The sequence below is a fragment of the Python bivittatus genome, unplaced genomic scaffold (genome assembly GCF_059951505.1).
Source record: "Python bivittatus isolate LINGU-HERP-01145 unplaced genomic scaffold, Pbiv_v1 ctg000020_np1212, whole genome shotgun sequence".
NCBI lineage: Eukaryota > Metazoa > Chordata > Lepidosauria > Squamata > Pythonidae > Python > Python bivittatus.
The window spans coordinates 58,210,012-58,236,009 of record NW_028277030.1 but is presented as its reverse complement, the minus strand read 5'-3'; the positions used below and the strand labels follow the sequence as shown (position 1 = coordinate 58,236,009).

At 36.5% G+C, this 25,998-nt stretch overlaps 1 protein-coding gene across 4 annotated transcripts in view; it reads right to left on the bottom strand.

Moving 5' to 3' along the window:
• SOBP (sine oculis binding protein homolog) overlaps nt 1-25,998 on the bottom strand; it is a 171,430-nt gene that overhangs the window by 125,316 nt on the left and 20,116 nt on the right. For all 4 annotated transcript variants that reach the window (XR_015795844.1, XM_088139064.1, XM_088139053.1 and 1 more), the window contains 2 exons: nt 19,576-19,714; nt 10,296-10,481 (listed from right to left, as the gene is read on the bottom strand). Coding sequence is in view for 3 of the 4 variants with exons in the window: in XM_088139064.1 (XP_087995190.1) it covers nt 10,296-10,481; nt 19,576-19,714 (325 nt within the window). In the remaining variant the exon portion in view is untranslated. The remainder of the gene's footprint in view (nt 1-10,295; nt 10,482-19,575; nt 19,715-25,998) is intronic.

Here is a 25,998-nt window from a genome sequence, read left to right as displayed (position 1 = left end):
ACATGGCCATGTTACCGAGCTTGGGGATCCAGATGTGTGGCAGAACCCTTGCAGTGGTTTTGTTGATTTGTTGTTGGTTTTGTTTTTACCTTGGCTGCTGATCATGTCTGCACTGTTCTATTGCTATGTGTTTTATAGTATTTTTAACAGTTGTTAGCTGTCCAGAGTCATAAATTTGAGATGGACAGCCATATAAATTGAAACAACAGACAGACAGACAGACCCATAGATAGATAGTCTTTCTCACTGGGTTTCCTTCCAAATAATACAGTAATAAAATATTTTAAAATATACATTATAGGATTTCTACTTCTATTTAATATTTGCCATAGATTTATATTTCTATTCTGGCCCTTCCTATCTGTCTATTTGTACAATTAATAAGAACCCTGATACTTTTTTTTTTAATGCCCCAGTGGGCTGGATGCTCCCATGAAGTTTCTAGTTCTAATTTCTAAAAAATAATATAAAATAAAGAAACTAAAAACAAATGAAGGAAAAAGAAAAAAAGAAAAATCTGGCTGTACTGATGGAGTGGCTGAGTGGAGTGGAGTGGTACATGGATGACTGGTGGAACTGCTGTGAGTGTGTGATCTTTGAAGCAAGGCAGATCCAGAACTGGGGAGGGAGTATCTCTTCCCATAGTAAGCAGTACCAGATACTTCCATCTCTGCCTCCATTGTATGGTATTGGTATAAACTAGAATCGGATTTCCATTCCTTTTCTTTTATCCCTTGCCATTAATTTCTTTTGCTTACTATTCCTTATTCTTGTACTCTGCTTTGCATAAGATTGCTTACTCCAAAACAGAATAGCATATGGGTAGGTATGTGGATGGTGTATGTATGGAGTAAAAAGAAATCAAAATAATCCAATACATGTATGTAATTATGAGAAAAATAGTGAGATAAAGGAATGGGTCATGGCCTTATGACACAAATAATTCTTATAGATAATTAAAATCAACACTGAAATTTTGCAAGAAAAAAACGGGATAATTTTTCAAATTGCTAAATCATGCTTCTCTCAAACCATTCCAGACAACCTAGCCTAGTAACATGAGCTCTAATTTATCACACAGTTGGATTACAACAGCCAGTAATTGTTAACTGTGGAGTTAGTGGTGCTCTCTGAGCTTGGTTGTTTGCTTGCAGACGTTTTGTTACCCAACTAGGTAATATCATCAGTGCTTATGTTTTCTTGGATCTTGGTGTTCGCTGCACATAGCTATTCAAGTGGTCATAATGGCCAGTACCCTAAAATGAGGTACCCTTAGGTACATATTGTAGTAATTTGTTGCTGAATGTTTCCATCAGCAAAAACACATTTGTATACAGTTGTGTGAAAAAGAAAGTACACCTCTTTGAGTTCTATAGTTTTATGTATCAGGACATAATAAAAATCATCTGGTCCTTAGCAGTTCTCAAAATTAGGTAAATACAACCTCAGATGAACAACAACACATGACATATTACACCATGTCATCATTTATTTTACAAAAAGAAAGCCAAAATGGAGAAACCATGTGTGAAAAATTAAGTACACCTTATGATTCAATAGCTTGTAGAACCACCTTTAGCAGCAATAACTTGAAGTAATCGTTTTCTGTATGACTTTATCAGTCTCTCACATCATTGTAGAGGAATTTTGGCCCACTCTTCTTTACAACATTGCTTCAGTTCATTGAGGTTTGCAGGCATTTGTTTATGCACAGCTCTCTTGAGGTCCCGCCACAGCATTTCAATTAGGTTGAGGTCTGGACTTTGACTGGGCCATTGCAACACCTCGATTCTTTTCTTTTTCAGCCATTCTGTTGTAGATTTGCTGGTGTGCTTGGGATCACTGTCCTGTTGCATGACTCAATGTCGGCCAAGCTTTAGCTGTTGGATAGATGGCCTCACATTTGACTCTAGAATACTTTGGCATACAGAGGAGTTCATGGTCGACTCAATGACTGCAAGATGCCCAGGTCCTGTGGCTGCAAAACAAGCCCATATCATCACCCCTCCACCACCGTGCTTGACAGTTGGTATGAGATGTTTGTGCTAATATGCTGTGTTTGGTTTTCGCCAAACGTGGTGCTGGGCATTATTGGCCAAACATCTCCACTTTGGTCTTGTCTGTCCAAAGGACAGTGTTCCAGAACCCTTTTGATTTGTTCAGATGCAACTTTGCAAACCGAAGCCATGCTGCCATGTTCTTTTAGAGAGAAGAGGCTTCCTCCTGGCAACCCTTCCAAACAAACCATACTTGCTCAGTCTTTTTCTAATTGTACTGTCATGAACTTTCACATTTAACATGCTAACTGAGGCCTGTAGAGTCTGAGATGTAACTCTTGGATTTTCTGCAATTTCTCTGAGCATTGCACGGTCTGACCTTGGGGTGAATTTGCTGGGACATCCACTCCTGGGAAGATTGGCAACTGTCTTGAATGTTTTCCACTTGTGAATAATCTTCCTCACTGTAGAATGATGGACTTTAAATTGTTTGGAAATGGCCTTATAACCCTTCCCAGATTGATGGGCAGCAACAATTGCTTCTCTAAGACCACTGCCGATGTCTTTACACTTTGGCATTGTGTTAATACACACCTCAATGCTCGAGACCAGCAAACTCCTAAAACTTTGGCTTTTATAGAGGTAGTCACACTTGCTGATGATCAATTGATCAAGGGTGTTTGATTAGCAGCACCTGGCTGCTACTTAGCCCCTTCATATCTACAGAAGCAGTAAGGATGTACTTAGTTTTTCACACATGGCTTCTCCATTTTGGCTTTCTTTTTGTAAAATAAATGATGACATGATGTAATATGTCATGTGTTGTTGTTCATCTGAGGTTGTATTTACCTACTTTGAGAACTGCTAAGGACCAGATGATTTTTATTATGTCCTGATACGTAAAACCACAACACTCAAAGGGAGTGTACTTTCTTTTTCACACGACTGTACTTGTACTGAAAGGTAGGGTCACAGTCACAATTGATAGATAAAATAAAAACATGTTTGGAATCAAGTGATATCATAAAAGAAGAGCATAAAAAGTGTTCATTGTACAGTATTCATATTTATTATAGATAAGAGGAGAAAGTGCAGTATCTAAAAGGTATTTCCTTCATAACAATTAATCCTGCCCAGTTAAATACATTATTTGTAACTAGCCAAGCATTAGAATATATTAGCAGGCCTAGGAAAAACCCAAAGTTTGCAGAAATAATAATAAAAAATCTTGGTATGCAACAGCCACAGAATGCTGAATATCCTGGGAAAAAACACATCTAGCTGGCTGGCATTCTCAGCAAGATCATCCGACAACATTTTGTAATTGGTTGGCCCCACTTGTTTCATTTTTGTTTTTTCTAAGCACCAAAGAATGATAAACAATGGACATAAATATTTTGAATGGCAGGAACAAGTTCTAAAACTATACTGCAATTTAAGAGAACCTGAAATTATTTCTCATTTACAAATAAGTCAAATTTTCAATGAACTGTAAATGTAGCCAATATTTCAGAGTAGTCTGACTTTCTTCATAAAATAATATGTCCATACCAATTTATCCTCTTAAGATAAATGTATTCCAATAGTAAAGTTCTTTATCTTAAAATATGTTTATATGTTGAGATGAATAGGAAGTATTCGGTCATTCCGGTTCTAATTGTCAAGGATACTTGTAAGATACAGGTAATCTAAAATTATTATTCTGGAAGTTTTTCAGAACCAGTGAAGAAATTATTTTATTATTATTTCCCACTAGCATCATTTTTGTGTACCTGAAGTCTAGAACAAGTTTATTTACTCCAACCAATAAAATAAAATCTTCATATTAATATCCTCAACATGAACTATATCAGAGTAAAATCTTGTTAGTTACCTACCACTTTTTCTATGATGCTGTAAAAACATATTTAGAACAGCATGTGTTTAAAAATGCAAACACAGTTTTGGAAACACAAACAATAAAATATCTGCACTGTTTATCTCGATAAACATCTGTGCTGTTGTAAACATAGCAGTGATATCAACACAAATTCCTTGCTGTTGGAGAACTAGAATGATTGCCTCTATTATTCAGAGTTACTTGAGGCATTCCAAGTTATATTTCCTACTCCAAGGTTATACCTTTATAGGTGGAAATGGGTCAAAACTAAACTGTTGTAGAGACAGCACTTATTACTGTCTCCTTATTGTTTACCAGCCTTTGTATGTTTCTTAAAGAACAATGCAATAAACACAGTGTTCACAGTGTTAAATCATGCTCCCCGTGGGAACCGTCTGTATAACAAGATAAAATTATCACATTATAATAACTAAATATGCATCAGGCAAACGCATGCTTCAATTAATCACTGAAAGTTTGCAGTGCCATTTTAAGTCTTAATTAAGAAGAATGTTCAATGACTCTTCCCGCTCCTCACCACCACTAGCCGCTTTTCAATTTAAAATAAATGATTTACAGAAGAGGCTGCTACCGAAAAGTTAATGAAAGTCATTTTGGCCAACTTGCCCACAAATTACATTCCCCCCCCACCTTATTTTGTAAGAATGCAATCACCACTATGAAAGAATTTTAGAATTTAAACATAAAATTAATACTAGCAAATCCTATTTGGTTTGAAGAAAATTATATATACTAGGCCATATCTTTTTCTTAAAGGAAATTAGTGCAGCATTAGTTTTTTTTAAATTATTATTTCAATAAACTTATTGCTTTGTCTTTTGATTTGCAAGGGAAATGGTAAGATGAAAAATATAAATGTGTTTTTATCATTAGCTAAAGTTAACTATTGGTCTAACACATCAAATTCAATCTAATTTAATTACATTCTAAATTAGATTCTAACTTAACGCTATTCTGACAATTTGTCTGCATGCTTAAATTATTGGTAAATATCCAATATTGCACAAGGGAAAAATAATTTCAGTCAATGAAGATTTCTCTTTCCTTCCTCTAGTTCCTGGGCTCCCCCAAAAGCCTCTCCAGCCAGAGGGGTATCTTCAGAAATTTATGAAAAATTTTCTTGTTGGGCTATAACATTCTGGCTATAGCATTCTAGATCAGTGTTTCTTAACCTTGGCAGCTTTCAGATGGGTGGACTCAAAATCCCAGAATTCCCCAGCCAGCATGGCTGACTGGGGAATTCTAGGAGTTGGGAGTCCACCCATCTGAAAGGTGCCAAGGTTGAGAAACACTGTTCTGGATATTTGACTAGTATGATGCTAGTCAAATACTGTAGAGACCACAAGGCAGTGATTCCACTTTCTTTTGCTGGGTCTTGTTTGGAAGGTAATCCAGGGAATGGCTTATGGCTTATGGTTTTGCACGTAACTACATACCTACCATGCTATGCCCTTTAGGAATAAGCAGTGTTATACAATTCACACACACACTATTAAGAACAAGAAAGCCATAGAAATTACTGTTTGCTTTGAGACACTGACAAGGTGCAACAAGGTGCTTTGGAGTGGACGTGGGTGTGCTGGTTGGCATCTCCAGCATATTTCCCTGAGAGTGTGGGGCCACTGTACAACCCAGGAAAAGTTATATCTTCTTTAAGAAGGCACTGACAAAAGCAGCACATACACTCATGCCTGCTACGAAGTGCCTTTTCAGCTTCAGATCCCTTACACATTTGTACTGTCCTTGTACAGATCCTTGCTTTCACTATGTCCCTACAGTGCTTCAAACACTACTTCTTGTTCTTTAAATTTCTCACCTCTTTTTGAGAATCTTATCAACTCCATTCAACCACAACTTTCTTAGTCTTCTCCTTCCTCTCAACCCATTCACTCTTTCTTCCTTCACTGGTTTTACAATTTAATCTTTATTCATTTTCTCTATATGACCAAACCACCTCTTTTGTACTGGATTCACTTTTGTATTCAGTCCACATTCATTCAGCACCCTTTTCATTCTTGACTCCATCTCTTCTTGTTTTATCACAGACACTTCTTAATTATTCCTACTGCATTCAACATACTTTTATGTTTCTCCTGACATAGCCAACTCTAACTTCCATATAACAAAGTGGACAGAATAATTTTCACCTCTTTCAACAAACATTCATAACTCACAACAAACTACAAACTGTCCACTATCTTTCTATCAGCACATCTACACCTTATTACTTCTCCATCCATTTTACCATCTTTAGTAAATAATCTACTAAAGTACACAAATTCATGAATTTGCCCCATTTTTTCACCAGGTATGTCTAACATGCATTTATTCACTCCATTTTCCCTGACAAAGTTATCTACCTTGGGCTTTGATATATGCATTTTCACATCCATGTTCCTTGTTGCATCATACAATCTAGCTAACACTAGCTGCAAATAATTTGTGTTTTCAACTTACAACATGGATACATATAAAAGTCTGCATACAAAAGTACATGCAGATTCATATCCCTAACCAACATACTTTACACATTTCTTCATAAATATATTAAACTTCCAGGGGAACATCACACATTCTTGTCTTACTCCCCGCTCAGTGTTAAATCATTCAATAAGCATTCCATTTATCCTAATGTATGCTTTACTTCCATCATCTACTGTATTTATCTCATTTAGCAACTGACTTTAAATTCCATATTTGTGCAAAACATTCCATAATTCAAGCCTATTCTCTTTGTCAAATGCATCAATATAATATCAAACTACATCAATGTGCAATAATTTTTCTTTCAGTTATATATTTGTGAATGATCTGAAGAGCAAAAATGTTTTGTTCATTGTCATTTCTCATACTCCTTCAATCAGAATTCTGCCAAACATCTTCTCAGACACACTTAACACATTAATCTCCCTGAATTTTTTGCATTTACTCTTGGTACCTTTCAGTTTGTATACAGAAACAATGATGGCATTCTCCCAATTGATAATGCCCCCTTAATAGATATATGAACCTGATGAGAGAGAACACATAAAGTTTTACAGTAAAATGCCATCAATATGCTCACTACACTAAGCACAGTTGCTTTGCTGAAGTAATAGTAAGTACCCTTGAAGAAGCTGAAATTAAATCCAGATAACAGAGTGGTGTCAGTTAAAACAGTACCTAAGCTTGTTGGAAAAGCGTATAGATCGCCATGCTTTGGTTACATGATGGCTAGACTATTGCTATATGCTGTTTGGGACTAACCTTGAAGAGCTTTAAATAGTGGAAAATGGTATTATTACACTGCTAACCTGTATACCGTATCATTATCATATCACATCACATCTAAATTTTAACCTGGGTTGCCAGTTGCTTCCTGGGCTCAATTCAAGGTTGTGGTATTACTCTTTAAAACCACAGACAGTTTAGAGCTAGGCTTTCCCTGAATGGATCCAAAGTAATATTAGTGGAAAAAGCACTATATCAGTAGTACTATGCAGTCCACCAGAGGTTGCGTAAATACAAGCAGAATAGCTATCATATATAGCATATGCAACACTTAGCAAAAGGAAGGTGTAATATACTTTGAAAGTGTGCATGAAGGACCAAGAAAAAAAGGGAAAAAAAGTATGGAAAAAGAGGGTTTTGTTTGCTTTCCTAAAACCAGGAAAAGTGGATTATGTAATATTTCTTAATCTTTTCTTTCCAAAAGAAGAAAGAAATAGAATAGAGAAGCATGTATTCTATACAGGCAAATCTTCAGTTTTAAAAACTCTATGAAAATGATAAAATAACAAAAATAAGGGATTACTAGAAGTAGAAACTGCTGGTAGATAATATTTCAAATGCAGAAAATGTGGCTGATTAGACAACATTTAAAGTGACAAAATGTATTTGAGCCTTAGGGGTTTTTCCACTTCTTTTTTCCCTGAAATTAGTGAAGGACAAAGTTCAGAATAGCATTTTTGTTTCACAATAGTCTTCTGTATCCAGCAACATCTTTTGCCTGTCTGCTTCTCCTAAAAAGCCAAAAATAGATATGCTACATTTCTTACAGTTTAGCAGGAGCTCCATTTGCAACAAAACTAAAAGCGTGTTTTAAATAAATCCATAATAAATGTATACATGTTGTCTGAATAAACAATACAGTTTTATACCCTAATACTTTCTAGAGCAAAAATAAATAATACATTTTATAAAATAATGAAGTTGCTATATACCTGTAAAAAGCAAATGCACCCATAGAAACCAAAGTTTTCATCAGACTGACTAAATTAATGTCTCAATGCAAACTCCACCCTTACCTATATGCACATGACATACAAAACTTGCATTACAACATCACTATACTTGTTCATGTTTTGTCCCTGCCTGGCACCATGGGATGCCCATGGTAAAAGGTACTAAAGTAAGCATTTTATATAGCAATTTCCCCACCCTTCCACCCCAGCCCCAAGCCTCACGAAATACCTTGCTTCAAAATTTCCAGAAATTAAACATCTCTAGTACAAAGGCTTCCACAAGTAATCTAGATACTGGATTTCATTTGATAAAAATGATAGGTAGGAGGATACTACTCTGAGCCATCATCATTTAAGTCATTTGTACAAAAATCACCATTCATTATTTATACCATGCTAATTTTACACTGGGCGCTACAAAAAAAATGTAAAAAAACAATATTTTCTCAAAATACTACTGCAGCCAACATTTAAGAGCTTTTCTGTACCATTCAGATATCGGTGACTGCCTTCATGTATCCTCTACCACTTCTGTTGTTCAGCTAGTCCTGACAAAGATACAGCTTTACCTACCACTGACCTTATGCAAGATAACACAAGGAAGGAAACTTGAAGGCAAATGCTAACATGAAAGAAAAATGACATCAGGAAACTTGCAAGGGAGATAAGCCACAAATAAGGGGAATATAATTTACAGCTCCCTGCCCACATATCTTTGAATTTGGAATTCTGCTTTTATACAACAAAAGCAAATCTGGATCTGCCACATTTACATATTCTTTGAACCAGTAATCTTAAATCCAGACCTTCTAGACCAGAGTTTCCCAAACTGTGAGGTATACCTCCCTTGCGGAGGTGCAGACAGATTCCATGGGAGGTGTGAAGAACATTTTAGTTACATTGCTTATCACTGCAATAAATCTACCTTCCCCAAAATTTCATTATACAGCTAGTTTTCGTTTAACAACTGCCTTGTTTAGCAACCATTCGAAATTATGATGGTGCTGAAAAAGTTTACAACTGGTCCTCACACTTACAACTGCCACAGCAACCCCATGGTCATGTGATTGAGATTCAAGCTCTTCACAGCCAGCGGGCATTTACGACTGTCACAGCATCCTGTGGTCACGTGATCGCCATTTGCACGCTTCACAGCTGGCTTCTGACAAGCAAAGTCAATGGAGAAGCCGGCAGTAAAATTGCATGTTGCAGTCACATGATGTCTTACTTAACGACCATGGGCAATTTGCTTAATGACCCCAGGATGAGTGAGGCCGTAAGTCCAGTATGGTCACATGACATTTTGCTTAACAATCACGTCACTCAGTGACAAAGTTGCTGGTCCCAATTGTTGTTGTTAAGCGAGGAATGAACTGTTCATTCTGGATTTTTAGGGAAGGTATATACATTAAGATTACACCAAAGGAGGTGTGATGACAAAAAGTTTAGGAACCCCTGTTTTAGTCAGAAGCCTGAATCTTAAGATCACACTTAATTTCATTACAGCCTAGAAGACTGCAGCTATACATAGTTCCTAAAGTATTTCACAAAACATTAACAATCTTTTTGCTAAATACTGATTTTGTAGTAGGTCTATTTGTGTCCCTAAATAAATCTGTAGACCTAAACAGACATTGTTAATATATCAGTGGACAAACTCCAGCTCTCATTAGAACAAGCTAGCATGGCAGATGACAATAGATCATGGTAGTTGTAGTTGAAAAACATTTAAAGTCACATTACCAACCCCTGTCCTAAAGAAGAGAATTCTTCTGTCTTTGTAACTATAAGTTTTAGATATACACTATCTAGCCAAAATTAAGCAATTTTATCCATCACAATTTTCAATAAGAAAATTAGTAATTAAGCCTGTACTGAAATCTCTTGCTGTTAGGCATATGTAAAACTCACTGATTAATGAATGGAACCATACAGACAACTCCAGAACATTCTGCTTTCCCTCCCAGTGATGTTCAGCCTCCACCCAGACCATGCCTTTCGGAGGCCGTTTAGTACTTTCCAAAAGTAAATCCTCTCAATTGTAAGTACAGTTATGGAATTGGTCTGCAATATTCAGTTCCTGAATTTTTAATTTGTAACTATAAAATATTTTATGAACATTATCTAAGAAAAGCAAAACTTGTCCTTGAGAATATTATAAAGTAAATAATTTACCTGCTGGTGGCTTTATAAAAGGTGGTGGAATTAATGGTACAATAATGGGTACATTGCCATGTTCCTTTGACCCTGCTGGTGAGTCTGAGATTCCATTTCCTGTGGTAAGCCCCGGATAGTTTGTGTTTATATTGTATGATGAAGTAACACTGTCTTCAGGTAATTTTGGTTTTGGCAAAGAATTTTCTGTAAAGGAAACAGAATTAATTATAAAATACATTACAGCTTTTGATCAGATATATTTATTGGTTGCCAACTTAATTAACAACTGAGCAGGCAGTGCACTTTTATCTAGCCAAAACTAACTGTGGGAGGAATCTAGGATGCACCCAATTTGTAGTTTAATATATAAATAAATCTTTCCAAGATGGCACTTAGTGATACAGTGCCCAGAGATAAGAGGAAATATAACTGAGCTTTCACATGGGCCCTAATCAGAGTTTTAAAAACTCACAGCATCTAAACCCATTCATAAACTGTATTAATTTTGCCCAATTTTTCACTTTCAGAGTAAAGTCCCCAGCTAAATTGGACACAACCAATTTTTGTAATAATATTATAAAAATATTTCTCATTTAAATAGTACATTAAAATATAAGGGATCAAGTGATCTGTTTACAAGAATCTGAGGTGCGATACATTCATTATATCCTTAAATACTTAAACTTTAATTATGTGTCTTGATAATAATTATAAAAGTTATCTGAATAATATGAAATATGTCTGTTTTGATATAATAGTACATTTTTACCAAGACAGCCAAGAAGCATCAATAAGGGAAAAAAAATATTCAGCGTTTGTGTTCACATACAACAATAAACCAAATTCTAAGAAACCTATTCTTCATGACTTAGCAAGTATGCTAGTGCATTTTTCAAGCCTCCTGACTTGATTCCTCCAGCCAGCAGTGATTAAATAAAGCATCTTTGCTTAGTGTAGAAATGGTCAAATTAATGCTTTCTAGATGTTGTAGGAGGAGAATTGTGCTAGTCTATGGTAGCCAAAAATCAGAAGTCTAGTAGCACATTTTCAGATTAACAAATTTTATTTAGAGACATAAGCTTTTTTGTGAGCTACAGCTTACTTCATCAGCAGTATAGAGTAATTAGACTGATGTAGGATTTGAATTGGGATAAGGGGAGGGGAGGGGAGGGGAAGGAGAGGAAGGCAGAAGACAGGATGGTTATGCAGATTACAGGTAAAACAGATTACAAGTACCTTATCAATTAAAAGTTGTTATTTGTTAAAAATCCATTGAGTTTGTTGAAAACTTCCGAAATTGCCTGAAACCTTTTCATCTATGCAAGTTCAGCAATCTCTCACTCAATTGTGCTAGCAAAGTTTCTTTTTTCCAAGATAGCTTCTTTGGGATCTGTAATGGATTGTCCTGGAAGGTTGAAATACTTTGTTATTACTTTGTTCTTGGTTTGAGAGCTGACATCAAACCTGTGTCCATTAATTCTTTTACACAAAGTTTGAACTGTTTGTCCTATGTAGAATTCAGAGGGGAATTGCTGGCAGATGATGGCATATATCACATTAAAGGAAGAGTTTGTGAAGGCCTGTGATGGTGCTGTTGGTATCAATTTGGGGGCAAAGTAGACATCTGGGTTTGTTGCAGGTTCCCATGGGAACAATTGAGCTATAGATTGCTGAACTTATATACATCAAAAGGTTTCAGGCTACCTCTGAAGGTCTCAACAAACACAATGGATTTTTAATAAATTACAATTGTTAAAGTACTTGTAATCTGTCTCACATGTAACTTGCATCTACATAACCACCTTGTCTTCTGTCTTCCCCTCCTTCCCCCTTTACCTCATCCCAATTTAAATCCTATATCAATCTAGTCACTCCACTATATCTTGTGAAATGAGTTATAGCTCATGAAAGCTGAGTCTTTTTATAAAATGTGTTAGCCTGAAAAGGCACCACCAGACTCATTCTGATTTTTGGTGCCCTCTAGACATTTTGGTCTTCAGCTTCCATCAACTCCAGGGTTAAAAATTTAAGTTTAAATCTTCTAGAGGACACCAGGTTGCTTGCAAGGATCTCTGGTTTGTTCCTCTCAATAAATCAGACTTATAAATTATTGGCTCAGTACATATATTCTTGATCAGCGTTTCCCAATCTGGATGAGTTTGACATGTGTGGACTTCAACTCCTAGAATTCTTAGCAATGGCCTTGCTGGCTGGGGAATTCTGGGAGTTGGCGTCCACATATCATAAGTCACTCAGGATAAGAAACACTGCTCTTGATAAAATCTCTGATTTTGTCACTTTATTAAAATTAATTATCTTAAAAATCACATGTATTTGATTCCCTAGTATTAAAGAGATCACGGCCTAAAATTTAGAGAAGGAAGAAATTTTTATAAGAAGTCCAAGACAGTCACATTTTGCTTAAACAGAGAATTTATTTAAAATTAGAGGACTGGCAAAAGGAAATTAAAAAGGGAAATCAAGAAATCAGGATGATTGGGGTTTATTCAAAACTACAATAATAGCTCAGATAAAATGCTTACTGTAGGTCAAGAAAAGTGCAACCTAGTGCAAGAGATCACAAGCATGTAGAATGAGTTGGGTCAAGAAAGCTATTAGAGAAGACTTCTTTTTTAAAAAGTGAGTCTTGCCCTAATGTGGAGAACCAAAGGGACCCAAATTTTTAAAAACAAATCCTTAGAAAGGATTCTGAGCAGCATACTGTTAGCATTAAGATCAGCAATTTACAAATATGTCAGAAGCAAAAAAAGCTGGGTGCAGAGATGATTGGTCTTTAGATGATAAAAGATATGTAAAGCAGAATTAAATGAAGATACAACAGAAAATGTAAATAATTTTTTATAGTTGCCTTCACTGAGGAAGACATAGAATTATCTGATACCTGAACTGATGTTTTCACAGAGGGAGTCAGAGGAACTGTGGGAAATAGTGACAAGATGAGTTTTAGACCTTAATGACAATGTGAAAAGAAACAAATCAACAGACCTAGATGCTATATATCTGAGAGTTCCTAAAGAACCAAAATATTACATTGCTGGTCTTCAAAAAGAAATGTAACAGACTATACTACTAATATAATAGGGCTATCGGATCTAGGGTATAAAATTATGGATGACAAGTATAAAAAATTCTAACCAGTGTTTATGTAGATTTTTGTAGCCCAGATTTGGAAGCTCAGTCAGTTTCTATTACCAAATTTTAAAAAGTGTTCCTGATCATTGTAGGTCCAGCGAACATAACATCTGTTCTGAATATATTGTGGAAATGCTGAAAAAAGATCAAGTACACACCAACATCCATATATATATATACACACACACACACACACACACACACACACACACTTGAAAACCCAAATCTGCCCCACTGTTCCAAACAGATAAAAACACCATGCTAAGATTATTCCATTCCACATGAGGGAAAACTCAGCAAAAAAGCTTCTCTTTTTCTCTAAGCAATGGAGCAGGGTTCAAAATGTTTAAGGACCTGACCAGCACAGCTTGAACACCTAGGAAGTACATTTACACCTCCAAATCCTCTCTCTCTCTCTCTCTCTCACACACACACACACACACACGTGTACACATGCACACACACAGTCCATTCAAACTCCACACAAAGGAGGCTTCAACTGCTGCTCACAATACTGTCTCTCCACTATTAACAGAAACACAGAATGAACAGTCTTTTCTCTATTACCCCACCCATGCATAATCTCATTGCTAATGATAGCACAGAGCCTTCCCAGAACTGGTAGTTTTAGCAGCTGAACTAGAAGGTGCATTAAGGGGGCTCTATGATCAACCATAGAGTTGGTTCACAGAACCTGCCAGAGTGGCTGGTAATATCCTTAAGGGCTGAGCCGCCTGTAAAACAACCATATTTTAAGAAGAGACAAGTGGCTAGTGACCAAACAATTGTTCAAGGATTGTGGGTTGCAACTTTTAACACAACAAGAAACCAAGCAAAGAGCAGTTATAAATATTCAGTTTTCACAATCAATCTCTTTTGTACCTGTGCTTTTTCATACATACATGATTTGAAGTTAGGGCTTAATTGTCTAGAATGTGCAAAACATTCAGGAGTGTGTTAATGTAAAAAATGCATCTGTCTTCAAATGGTTAAAGCAGCCACATCTTTGGCAAGTCTCATGCAGCTGCTTCAAAAGTCCCCAGCTGTGTCTCCACGTGTGTTGAGAGCAGAGTTGGGGAAATGTGCTGGAAAAGACTGGCAATGTGATCAATAGGCTGGAGCATTCTCTCTTACAAGGTTACATTTAGGATGTTTTATAGGGTCATGGTAGGGGTTTATAATAATATTATGCACAATTTTATCACAATAACGTAATATCATAATGTGATATTGCATTGCTACCAATATAGGAATAAAAAATGGACAGCATCCAAAGCAAATTAATTTTGCTCAGTCCTCCATTCAAATTTTATGAACTAACTTCTCCCATAGCCTCAATTCTGCAAGAGCCTTAATAAGATAATTAATAGTTTATTATCTGTTCCAGAAGTTAAAAATGAATATAATTAATAACCAATCAATACAATTTAATATTTTACACTAATAATATAAGAGCAATTAAATCATAAGTTGACAATTTATTATGGATAAAGTGCAAAAGATATTTGAAGCTAACATACAAAGCAATCAAATATGAAAGAATAATATACAGTATATGAATTTAGTACATTATTCAATTCAAAGAGAGAAAGCCAAGTGGTTCAGGGAAAAGTACATTGAATTCAACAGGGAAACGTAAAGCAGGAATTCAGAAAGTGGCAGGGGAGATGGATGACAGAGATTTCAAGAAGTTATTCATTTTATATTTCAGCGATACTTTGCCACAACAGACAGAATTTCCTGCCAACAAAGAGGAAGAGAATCTGACAAGAGATAGCATTTACACATAGAGACACACACTAAGGGGGAGCATCTTTTTCACAGGGATTGTTTCACTTGAGAATGGGGAATAACTACATTGTTTTGGAATATTTATATATAAATAATCCCCATGGGACCTAAGGATAAACAATAAACCTACTCACAAAAGAAAAAAAAAAACACATTAGCAACAGCAGAGCTCATCCAGCCTCCTGACCCAAACACCTGGGGAAACAGCAAGGTCTTCAGTGCCTTGCAAAAGACTAAAAGAGTTGGAGCCATCCAAATCCCCAGGGGGGTGCTGTCCCATAGGGCAGGCACTGCCACCAAGAAGGCATGATTCCAGGGTCCAACAAGATGACATTGCTTGATTAAAGGGACCTGGAGCATACCCTCTGTACAAGATCTGGTGGGGTGAACAGAGACAATGGGAGAAAGGTGGTCCCACAAATAGTCTAGCCCTATGCCATGTAGGGCTTCATAAGTGATAACCATCATCTTGAATTGCATCCAGAAGCCTACTCATGGAGCAGCGGTGTGATATGGGTACCAAAAACTACCTGTTCCACTGAATTCTGTACCAGGGAAAATGTTGAACCAGGTGACTTGGTTGGGTTAATGGCTTTGTTCCTGGCCTGAAAAAAAGTTGCCAAAAACTTAGTGGCCCTGAAAAGATTTTCCGGACTCTTTATTAATAGAAGAGGAAAGGTTGATGAATCATTTAAAAGCATAAGCCTATTGCTCTGACTAAAGAAAGGAATGTACTAGGAAGAGGCGCAGGAAAATTAAGAACATTGTCATATGGGTTTATCCTTTCCACATCTGTCATTTTTTTACTGAGACCCAACAATTAACAATGTAAATGGGAAAAGTTGAGTAAGTTATCCTTAAGTCCTTTTAATATCCTTTTTATTCTAATTGCTGCATATTAAATTGCTATATTTAGGAGGTCATGGAAGAGGCTAGTGAGGGCATCCCACACCTCACTTCTCTTCAAATTGGGAGTCTGTTCCCAACTAGATATGCCAGCCAGACTTCTAGTGCATAAGGGAATCACTTTTGCTGTAAAAGGAAACTGTTGCCTGTAATCAGTGCTTTTGACTTGTTAGCTTAACCCCAGTATTACCATTGCACAAACATTGAGCCAGTTTGGGGACACAAGTTAGAAGGAAGGAGCAAATCACCTATTACAGTGGTGGCATGCTGTTATAGTAGCATAGATTGCAATCTATATTAACTGTTCCAAAGAATTCACTGGAGACTCAAATATTTTCTTCCCCTTCCCCTATTCTATTATATAAAAAAAAATCTGCAGCCAGTTACAATGAAACTGCATCAATAAATAAAACCATAAATCAAGACCAAACTAGACTTTCCAAACTAGCTTTTCGATGAAGATTGTGATGATGTCAGTGACAATTAAAGCAGAAAGATAACTGAAATTATGGCTATAACATGTATGGAGAGTGAATAGCTCCCCCTTGCTGTAGTTCAAATAAAACATAGAAATGGCAGCAGTATATGCTTTCTGCCCCACCTATTCATGATACTGATCTCCTTCCCCCAACATTAGTGAGTATTGCTTTAAAGGGGGAAAAAACTAGACTTACTAAATTGATCAATACCGTTTATTTAATATCCTGTCTAGCTTTGTGCTAAGATACAGAGGTGTACAGCTTAAAATCTCAGGGTTACGCACAGCCCACAGAAGCCTTGAGTTGTAGCCTCCAGAGATCTCCAGAAATAGTTACCATTGACATTTCATTTTTAATGGGTCAGAAAGTGAAAATTAAGTTCATGACTGGATAGTATTCATCTAAAATTATTTAATTTCAATTAAATATAAACAAAACAAATATACTTTTTGTCCTGTCCTGTCCAGTATTGGGGGCATGGATTCCTCCCCCACTGCAAATTACTCAATAATTAAATGCAACCCTCAGCTGTGAATTCTGTTACTGGGCATGAAGCAAAGGATGCATCACTCCATCCTCATAAGTAAACTTCTGCATTTCACACAAAAAATGAACACTCACAAAGAACTAAGAAGAACAAAACTGTTTTCCTCTGAAAACTATTCCAGATGACCAGCCTCAAAATTCTAGGCACAAACATCCAAAGGGAACTTCAATTCAATTCTACTTCTACAGTTTAAGATGCTAGGACAATGTGGGAGTCAAAGGAGATGCACTGATAGTGGCTGGGCCAAAACAAACAAATCATACTGTGGCTTAGTGCAATATGTGAATCCAATTAATATCCTATGTATGTCAATTTCAAGTATCATTTTTTTCCTCTTTTCCCTCCTGCCCCCATCGACCCATCACACCATTAGAAAGTTGGAGTGTTTCAAGTCAAACTGGATTATTCTGACCTTACTAGCAGTGTTCCAGTGCTTTTCCAATTATTTCAGAAGTGTTTCAAGTTTTGTATTGAGCAAAAATGAGGTCATTTCAAGGTTGGAACTTAGAATGGTTAAAACAGCACCACAGTGCTATCCATATGGTTGGAACAGCTGTTCTGAACTCAGAACAGAGCGTGTTAAACTTAAAAATGAGAACATTAGTAAACAATTTAACTGTTCTTTCTCCACCAACATGTTCTATGTCCATACAGACTAGATTATCACATTGCACTAAAGCATGATTTGTTTTAAATATAATTTATTGAACATGTGATAGTAGCCTAGTTTACTCATGCTAAATCATACAACATGGTTTACAAATTACAAAAAGTGGGTCCATGCATTACACTAAATCAAAGCTACACAAACCACAATGTGTATTAATGCAATGCATAAACGCAGATAATGATTATAATATCTGCCCTGAACAACTGGATTTGAAAATGCAAATAACAGGAGATGCCCTTAACAGGGGAAGGAGGCTAAAGCAAGAGATTTGGAAAAACACACTGGTGTCATAACTCTTTCAATTCTTTTTTCATTACCCACTTACCTACTGGAAATACTATCTGTTGTAACTACTGATCATTAGTCATTGTTACCTTGACTTTTTCTTAAATCTGTGTAGCTCTATAGTTTAAATCAAGAATGTTCTCATTCTCAGCATAAACCTGACAGGGATAAGGTTTACAGCAAAACCAGCAGCAACAACAGTTTCAGAAACCAGTATGCATGCATTGAACATAGTTAAAATAAACAGGGTTGGTTATGATATGTAAACCCAACCACTGTGTTGCAGTTGTTTGGCTATTCCTGGGATTAGCAGACAGAATTTTCTTATCACTCACTCATCATTACTCACTTTAACTTTGTCTAAGATATGATTCTGAAGAACAGACCACCATCTCTCACAAGTTCTCAGATCTGTATGTTCTTCATCCTCTGAATACTTCAACATCAGCAATAGTAAGGGGATAGGCATTTTTCTGCTCACAATCCCACATAGTGGCTATATGAATTGGAAGGGATGGAAAGAATAACTAAATCTGTGGTGGCCATAAACACCAAGCAGAGATAGTAAAAAATGGACACTGCACAGAATTATATTGCCCAATAATAATTTTAAAAAGTTTATTTTTATCAATAAGGAAAAAACTCAAAAAGAATGCAGATTATTTCCCATCACTGATGCACAAGATATGCCCAGCAGTATGGTTTCACCTATTTATCCATTTGTAGTGTGGGAGAAGTTGCAAGATGTTAGTAAGAATTACTGTGTAGCATTACACCCTCAGTATGGAAGAGTCCAAAACTGAATAGATATGCTGAAACAAAACGACTCATAGAGCCAAGCAAAAGGCAGGATTGTGAGCTATTGCTGTGCAGAAGAGAAAGCTTGGAAGGTGAAAGATTCTGATCTACAGATGCCAAGCTGTATATGATTGTTATGTCTAAAGTCTGTGCTCTACTGATAATGACCTCTGACTGTTGTATTGTGACATGGACAATTTCACTACATTGATCTGAGTTAAGGTTTTTTGCAGGGGAGGTTGCAGGTTTTTAGTAAATGTTGAGGTACAAATGATTTTTCTTATTTTCAAACAAGACCCTCCTTTGATCAGTCCCTAGAAGGCTATACAATAATGTCTCCAAGAGCTCGGCCCCTGAGGAGGAAAAGAGAGGAGATGTGTTTCCTTTTTCTCCTGATTTTGTCAACACCCATACACAGCCACTTGAATTATGGTTTCTTAGAGTTGGTTATCTGAGGAAGAAATATTGCCGTTGCAGACCCATATTACTATTTTATGCAACACTGTGCTTTGCTCTTCCTTTTATCTGCTAGAAGACACCATCATAAATATGTGTGAAGCCATCTTTTAGACTCTGACATAATAAAGCAGAATTCCACCTAAGTAAATTTGGGAAGTTGTTATGGCTAATCCTGTTTTGCATGAACAAACAAACATTAAATGTCATTACCTTTGAGAACAGAAATGTGCTGTCGGCTCTCCCCATCTGTAGAGTAATTCCTGAATTCAATATCTTCTCCATCTTTTAATTCAACCTTATCATAACCATACCAGCCAAGGAGCTCATTCATAGTGTTTTCTGCAAAATTCTGAAAGAGAAGAATTACCTACTTATTTATGCAATCAATAATCATTTAGAACCAAAAGATGAATGCATAAATCAAAATCTATTTGCACCGTACCGTGAAATAGTAGCTTTGTCCCACCTACTCTAGACTAATGTTCATTTATCAAGTCACATACATAGAATGTAAAGCATTTAAATCTTTGAATGACATATGTAATTATGACAGGTCTGCATGAATTTGTAATTTAAAGAAAAATATGAGAGGGAAGAGAGCTATTTATCATTCCTTGCACATGGATTGATAGTCAGCAATATATTTAACACATATTTTTCATAAAACTTTATATCCTGTGCTTCTATAAAGTGTTTAAAGCACACCAGGAAAGCAATAGAAGAACAAGGATTGTTTCTCAGGCACTAGTCAATCAATCTCACCACATTACAGCAATTCAAATTAGTATAGAGGCTACCACTTCAACCAAAGACTCATTTAAACCAAATCTGATAAAATAAAAATGCAGATAATTTTAGAAAATTATGCAGATATTTTAGATATTGTTAGAAACCACTAATTTCCACACTCATATATTATTTTTCCTGAGTGGGCTTAGCAATTTCTTTTCCATTTGGTAAACATTATGGAGCTCTGTGTTGATAACAATAGTCTTTTAAAAGTACTTGTCTTGATTTTTTACAAAACCTTTTTACCTTTCAGATGGACTATCCCACTTTTCTACTAACTGTAAATAGTTTTACTTATTCAGGTAAACTAATACATTGTTTTCTTTCCACTTGCACAAAGGCATTTTCCCACTTTCTTCCCACCTGAAATTGACAATTAACTCAGATCTTTCAACACTGAAATGGTATGATCATGAAACTGTAGCCTAATTAGTAATCAGAAAGTTGAGCCCTGCAGCACCCCAGAAAGCACGGGCCTAGGGATGGACCTATCCCCCTCCTACCAACACTGACTGGAACAAGCCTTGAGAAAGGAGGACAACCACTGAACCACAGTGCCTCCCACTCACAAACCCCTCAGCTGGCTCAGAAGGATACCATGATCAATGGTACCAAAAGCAGCCAAGATATCAAGTAGGGCCAGGATGGACATCCCACCCCCATCCTGGGCCCACCAGAGGTCACCCAGAAGTACAATCAGTGCCATTTCAGTGTCTTATCTCAACCTGAATCCTGACTGTAACGTGTCCAGATAGAAGAGGACAGAAAACTACTATATATTCAATATAACATTCTCTAATCCAGACTTTTGCATCTAAGGCCAAAATAAACACATATATATACACATACACACACAATATTGGGAGTGGAAGGTATGTATTTATGTAATTATGGTCCAAGGCTGAAAAAATATTTTGAGATAATAAGTCAATTGCAGCAATCTAAAGGAAAATGTAGCCCCACACAAATATTATTTATTGAATTTCTCATTTATACCTATTTGCATCCAAGAATCCATTCATATGTAATCAAAAAAAGCTTCAAATAAATACAAAAATGTTGTATACACAAGGTTTTGCTCAGTTGCCCCCCTCCCCAAATCACAAGAATTAGAATTAAGGAATTAGGCAACTTAAGTGAGGAGGATGGGGTGATATGCTCTAATAAAAGAAACATTTGATTGGCTGGAACACCGAAAGATACAAAACTAAGTCATTCATACACACACACACACACACACACACACACACAGAGGTTGTCTTGATTTGTAATGTAGCAGTTTTTGGAGTATTTGAATTTTTAACAAGAAAATGGAAACGGCAATTTAGACATGTCAAGCAGTACTATTGGAATAGATACACGTTCAGAAAAATAGCAAAACTGTAGAGCAGACAACTATGAATCTATTGAGTAGCAAATACAATCAATTTCCAAAAATCACTCCAATGTCAACATCTATAAAATGCAACAGCCCAAACATTATACAAAAATGCAAGGAAAATAGAAAAGTGTGCAAGCTGTATGAAAGAGATGGCAATTGAAGACAGAGAACTGTTTTAACATTATCAGGAAGGAACTCCTCCCCAAAGATGGATTCATTAAATTAACATCAATACAACAGAAACAGGAAAAATCAAATCAAATCCTTTATTATACTCAATGACCAGATGTGGAAAAAGCAAGAACAATAAATAGAAATACTGAAATAGTACATGGTTTATGGCATGAATGTAAACTTGGGGGTGCTGGGGCACACTTTACTCTTGAAAGGCATATCAGGGACCACATTCCAAAAATCAGTTACAGCAAGGACAAAAACTATATTTGATTTATAATTTACATTCAAATATAATAACAATTCAAATATTTATAAGTACTCCTCATATATTTAATAATATTAAAGAATTTTCTGCTTATGTCAGTTGAAAACTACATTTTGGTGACTTTTGGAGTGGTCTGCACATACAGCTTTCAGTGACTACGTGCTGATCTGGAGCTTTAAGTTATGTACACTTGGTTTCTAACTTAGTACATATGTAAAACAGGCTTTATGGCTGGATCAGCAAACATAGTAACAACATCCCATGGCTTAGTATGATGTATTAATGGAGTCTATCAATTCAGTCTTTATATGTAGCATACTACTTGGTAGATAATGATTCTAAACTTCTTACTTGGTATGTGCTCAGTATCTTAGGTACTCTATGGATCAGAAGATGGTAGAAGATATAAATAATCCCTGTACAATGTAACATTTATAATACCATTATCCAGACTATTGGCAATCAATTTTACTTAATGCAAGATTTTTGCTGAGTCTTCTTTAACAAGTTCATTAAAAGGGAAAGAGGCTAGATTACAGAAATTTCACTAATTTGATAATTTTCATTTTAGAACCCAATTTATCTTTCACCTTGTTACAGTGAAGATGTCTTCATTTTTTTTCTAATGTCACTCCTCTCAATTATCCATTTCTCAGACAACTGAGGAATGTGTAAACTGCCTCCTGAATCCTTATCAGACTGTGAACATAACATTACATCATCTCCCCCTCAAGAAATGAAGTTGGTCGCAGCAAAACAGTACCCTTTCCTTCCCTGCTAAAAAGTCTAAAGAGAGAAATGTCTCTGTCCCATACATGGAAAAGAGCCAGGCAATTCTTCCAAAGCTTCCTCAGAGTCCAATAGGGGTACAGTTTGAAGATGACCTTCCCCAGAATCATAGCATCAGGAGAAGGCAAAGAATGAGTATTCCAGTTAGTGACAGAGACAAGCATCTCCTTTTCCTTTATGGCAACCTAGTCTGAAATTTCAGGTTGGGGTAGATGTAGAGAGTAAGGGAGATTACCTTGACAGAAATCTGCAAGAACCGTTACCTAGGCAAAGGAGACTGAAACATTATTGAAGTCCCAGGAAACAAGGTAATATTTGGAAGCAGGTCAGGCAACCACCTCCCTGATTCACTGGAGTATAAGAAAGAGGGGAGATACAGCACAATTAAATTTGCAAGATTCTTTTATTAGCCAATCTCAGTGAAGAGTAGTTTTGGCCTTCCTGCCGAGTTGATTTTCTGGTCTGGTCTACCTAATAGTGCTGACAGTATAAGGCTGAGAAAAAACAGACAAACCATTCCCCATCTCTGCATGCTGATTCACCACATCCCCTTCATATTAAGACAATTCTGTAGACACCTCAAGAAGTTGGGGGGGGGGCTTGATTTATATGAATGCTGCAAAATAAACTGACACAAAAGTTGGAGTGTATGCACATAACTGACTGATTTCCAGGATTTGGGGTGTTTTAGGATAGCCTCTTAGTATCAGTGAATCAAATATTCTAATCTACCCATCTGTTCTGGAAATCCAAAATATTTTCCATTTGAATTCTTCCTCCCTCAAAATAGGAACAGATGGAAGGGGAGGGTTAATGAGTGCAAGGCTATGGAAGACATTCCAAAACTAGCAGGAAGTGATGAAACAATGGGTATATTTTGATCAAGGCTGGCAATTGTAAGCAAAATGCCACTGGGCTAATCCAACCCTCTACAGAGAAGGGATCAATAAACTTCAAATCCAATTTCCTGGAGGGGAACAAAGAAAATAAAAAACTAATAGAAACTTTGACACAATCCTAAGCAACAATATGAGGAATTTCCTGTTAATGATGATCATGCAAAAAGCCTCAGCAAATTCCAGCTGTTCTTTGAAGAGTAGTTGTGCTACCTGCAGCTTTTGTCACCATTTAGAAGCCTGTGGGACAGAAGGGGGTACCCTTGGTTGAGCAATGGGGGTAAAAGCCATAACAAACCTGAAATGATGATATACCAGTAGAAGAATGAACTACTTGTTACAAGCATACAGAGCCAGAGTCAGGCCTATTTGTTATGCTGGTAGTTGACACAGCAATGAAGCATTGCTCTAGTTGTGAATGATGAGCAGAGAATAAATGGATCTTAACATTCAGTAACTGGAACAAGAGTTTCCAAAAACAAGCTGTAAATTGCACTCCTCTATCTGAAACTCAGATGATTAGCCATACTTCTGTGCTGAAATACATTATCAATAAACAGCTTGGCAGTTTCTGGTGCAGATGGAAGACCCTTACCAGGAACAAAATGAGTCATTTTTGTAAACAAATCTATAACTACCCAAATACCAATCAGACTGCTAACACGTTGAAGGTCAGTAATAACATTCAAAGAGACAATTATCCCAAGATCCTTTCAGAGAGGAAATTCAGTATAACAACTCAGTTGGCTTGGTAGTTAAAAATTTGGCATGATGGCAGATGTAGCAAGAGGAAACATATGTCTTTATATTTGCTTTGATGTGAGGCCACCAAAAATCCCAAAGTAAAAGGTGCATAGTTTTAAAATGCCAGGATGTCCCAAAGTTTATTTTCATGACAGAATTACAAGACTTCTTCCCTGACAGGAAAAAAAGCACAGATGCAGAGTAGTGATCCCCCATTTCAAGAAAAGGGGGAAGAATTCCCCAGAGTCATCCTGAAGTTAATTTACTCGAGCTCATATATATGGGTCTTTTTGCAGCTACAAGTGCACTTATTCATTAAAATCAGGAATGTGCTCCCCATTCCCAAGGTCTCAGTAATCAAAACTGTTTGCATGAGAGAGGCAATACTCTTCAAGTTCCAGACTGCGGCTGTAGGTGGGTCAAAGATGCAGTGTACTGAAAATTCCAAAAAAATGTCTTCAATGTTGGAAGCGTTCTTTTTTGGCCAAGAGTTCCTTGTTAAAAATATCATAATTCCATAGAGCAGGTAAAAGATCCTGGAATAAAAGGTATAGTGTCATAGATATTTCCCTCCATCAGTAGTAGCCTGTAGAACAAATGCTTCTAATGCAAAGTCCAAGGCATTTGTCTGCATCACAGAAGGACTACTGAAGCCTACACCGCAAAGTAGGAGCTAGGAGGTGGAAGCTGTTTCAGATCCTGGAATGCTTCTTGAGCCTTTTGAGTCCTTTTCTTTGTAAGTTGAATGAGAAATCTGGTGTGCTCTGCACAATCAGGTATAAATTGCCTGTAAAAGCTACAAAATCTCCCCAAAGCATAGTACGTGTTTGGCATTCACTGTGGCCTGCCAGGACAAGGTAGAATCCACTTTCATAGGTCCATCTAAATGCTTTCTGAAGAAATTGCATAGCCCAAATAGTCCAGTGCAGGGAGAACAAAGACACATTTCTCCAATTTGGTATACAGCTTGTATTTGCAAAGTAATTCAGAACATTCCTACATGTTCAGTATGGGCCACCAGAGTTTCTGAAAAAATTAAAATGTTGTCTAAACAGATCATCATATAAAGTCCAGGATGTCTGAAAATACTTCAGTCATGAATTTCATAAAACTGAAGGACAATTCAAAAGGTCAAAAGGCACCACTGTGTATTTAAACTTTCTATAATGCATATCAATATTGATGCCCGTCCTTTAGAAAAATCAAACTATAAACCTCTCTCAACTCCAATTTAATTAAAAATACTCACCTTTTGCAGTAGTTCCAGGAAATCAGAGATAAATGGAAGCTGGTGCTGATCTCCAACAGTTACAGAGTTTAAAAGAATCATGAATCACATTCAGAATGCCATCTTTTTTCTTGAGGAAAAAACATAGGAATGGAGATAGGAGAGGAAGGTCTCTGAACCCTTTTTGCAGATTGTCATTAATACTTCCTTTAAACAAACCAGCTCTGAGTAAACATAGGAAATTGGTATTTTTCAGGAATCTGAGCTCTAGGAACTACGGACAGTATAATCACCGTAGCAGTAGGGGAGCAATATATCTGTCACTTCCTTTCGAAAGACATCAGTGAAGTCAGAGTATTTTTTT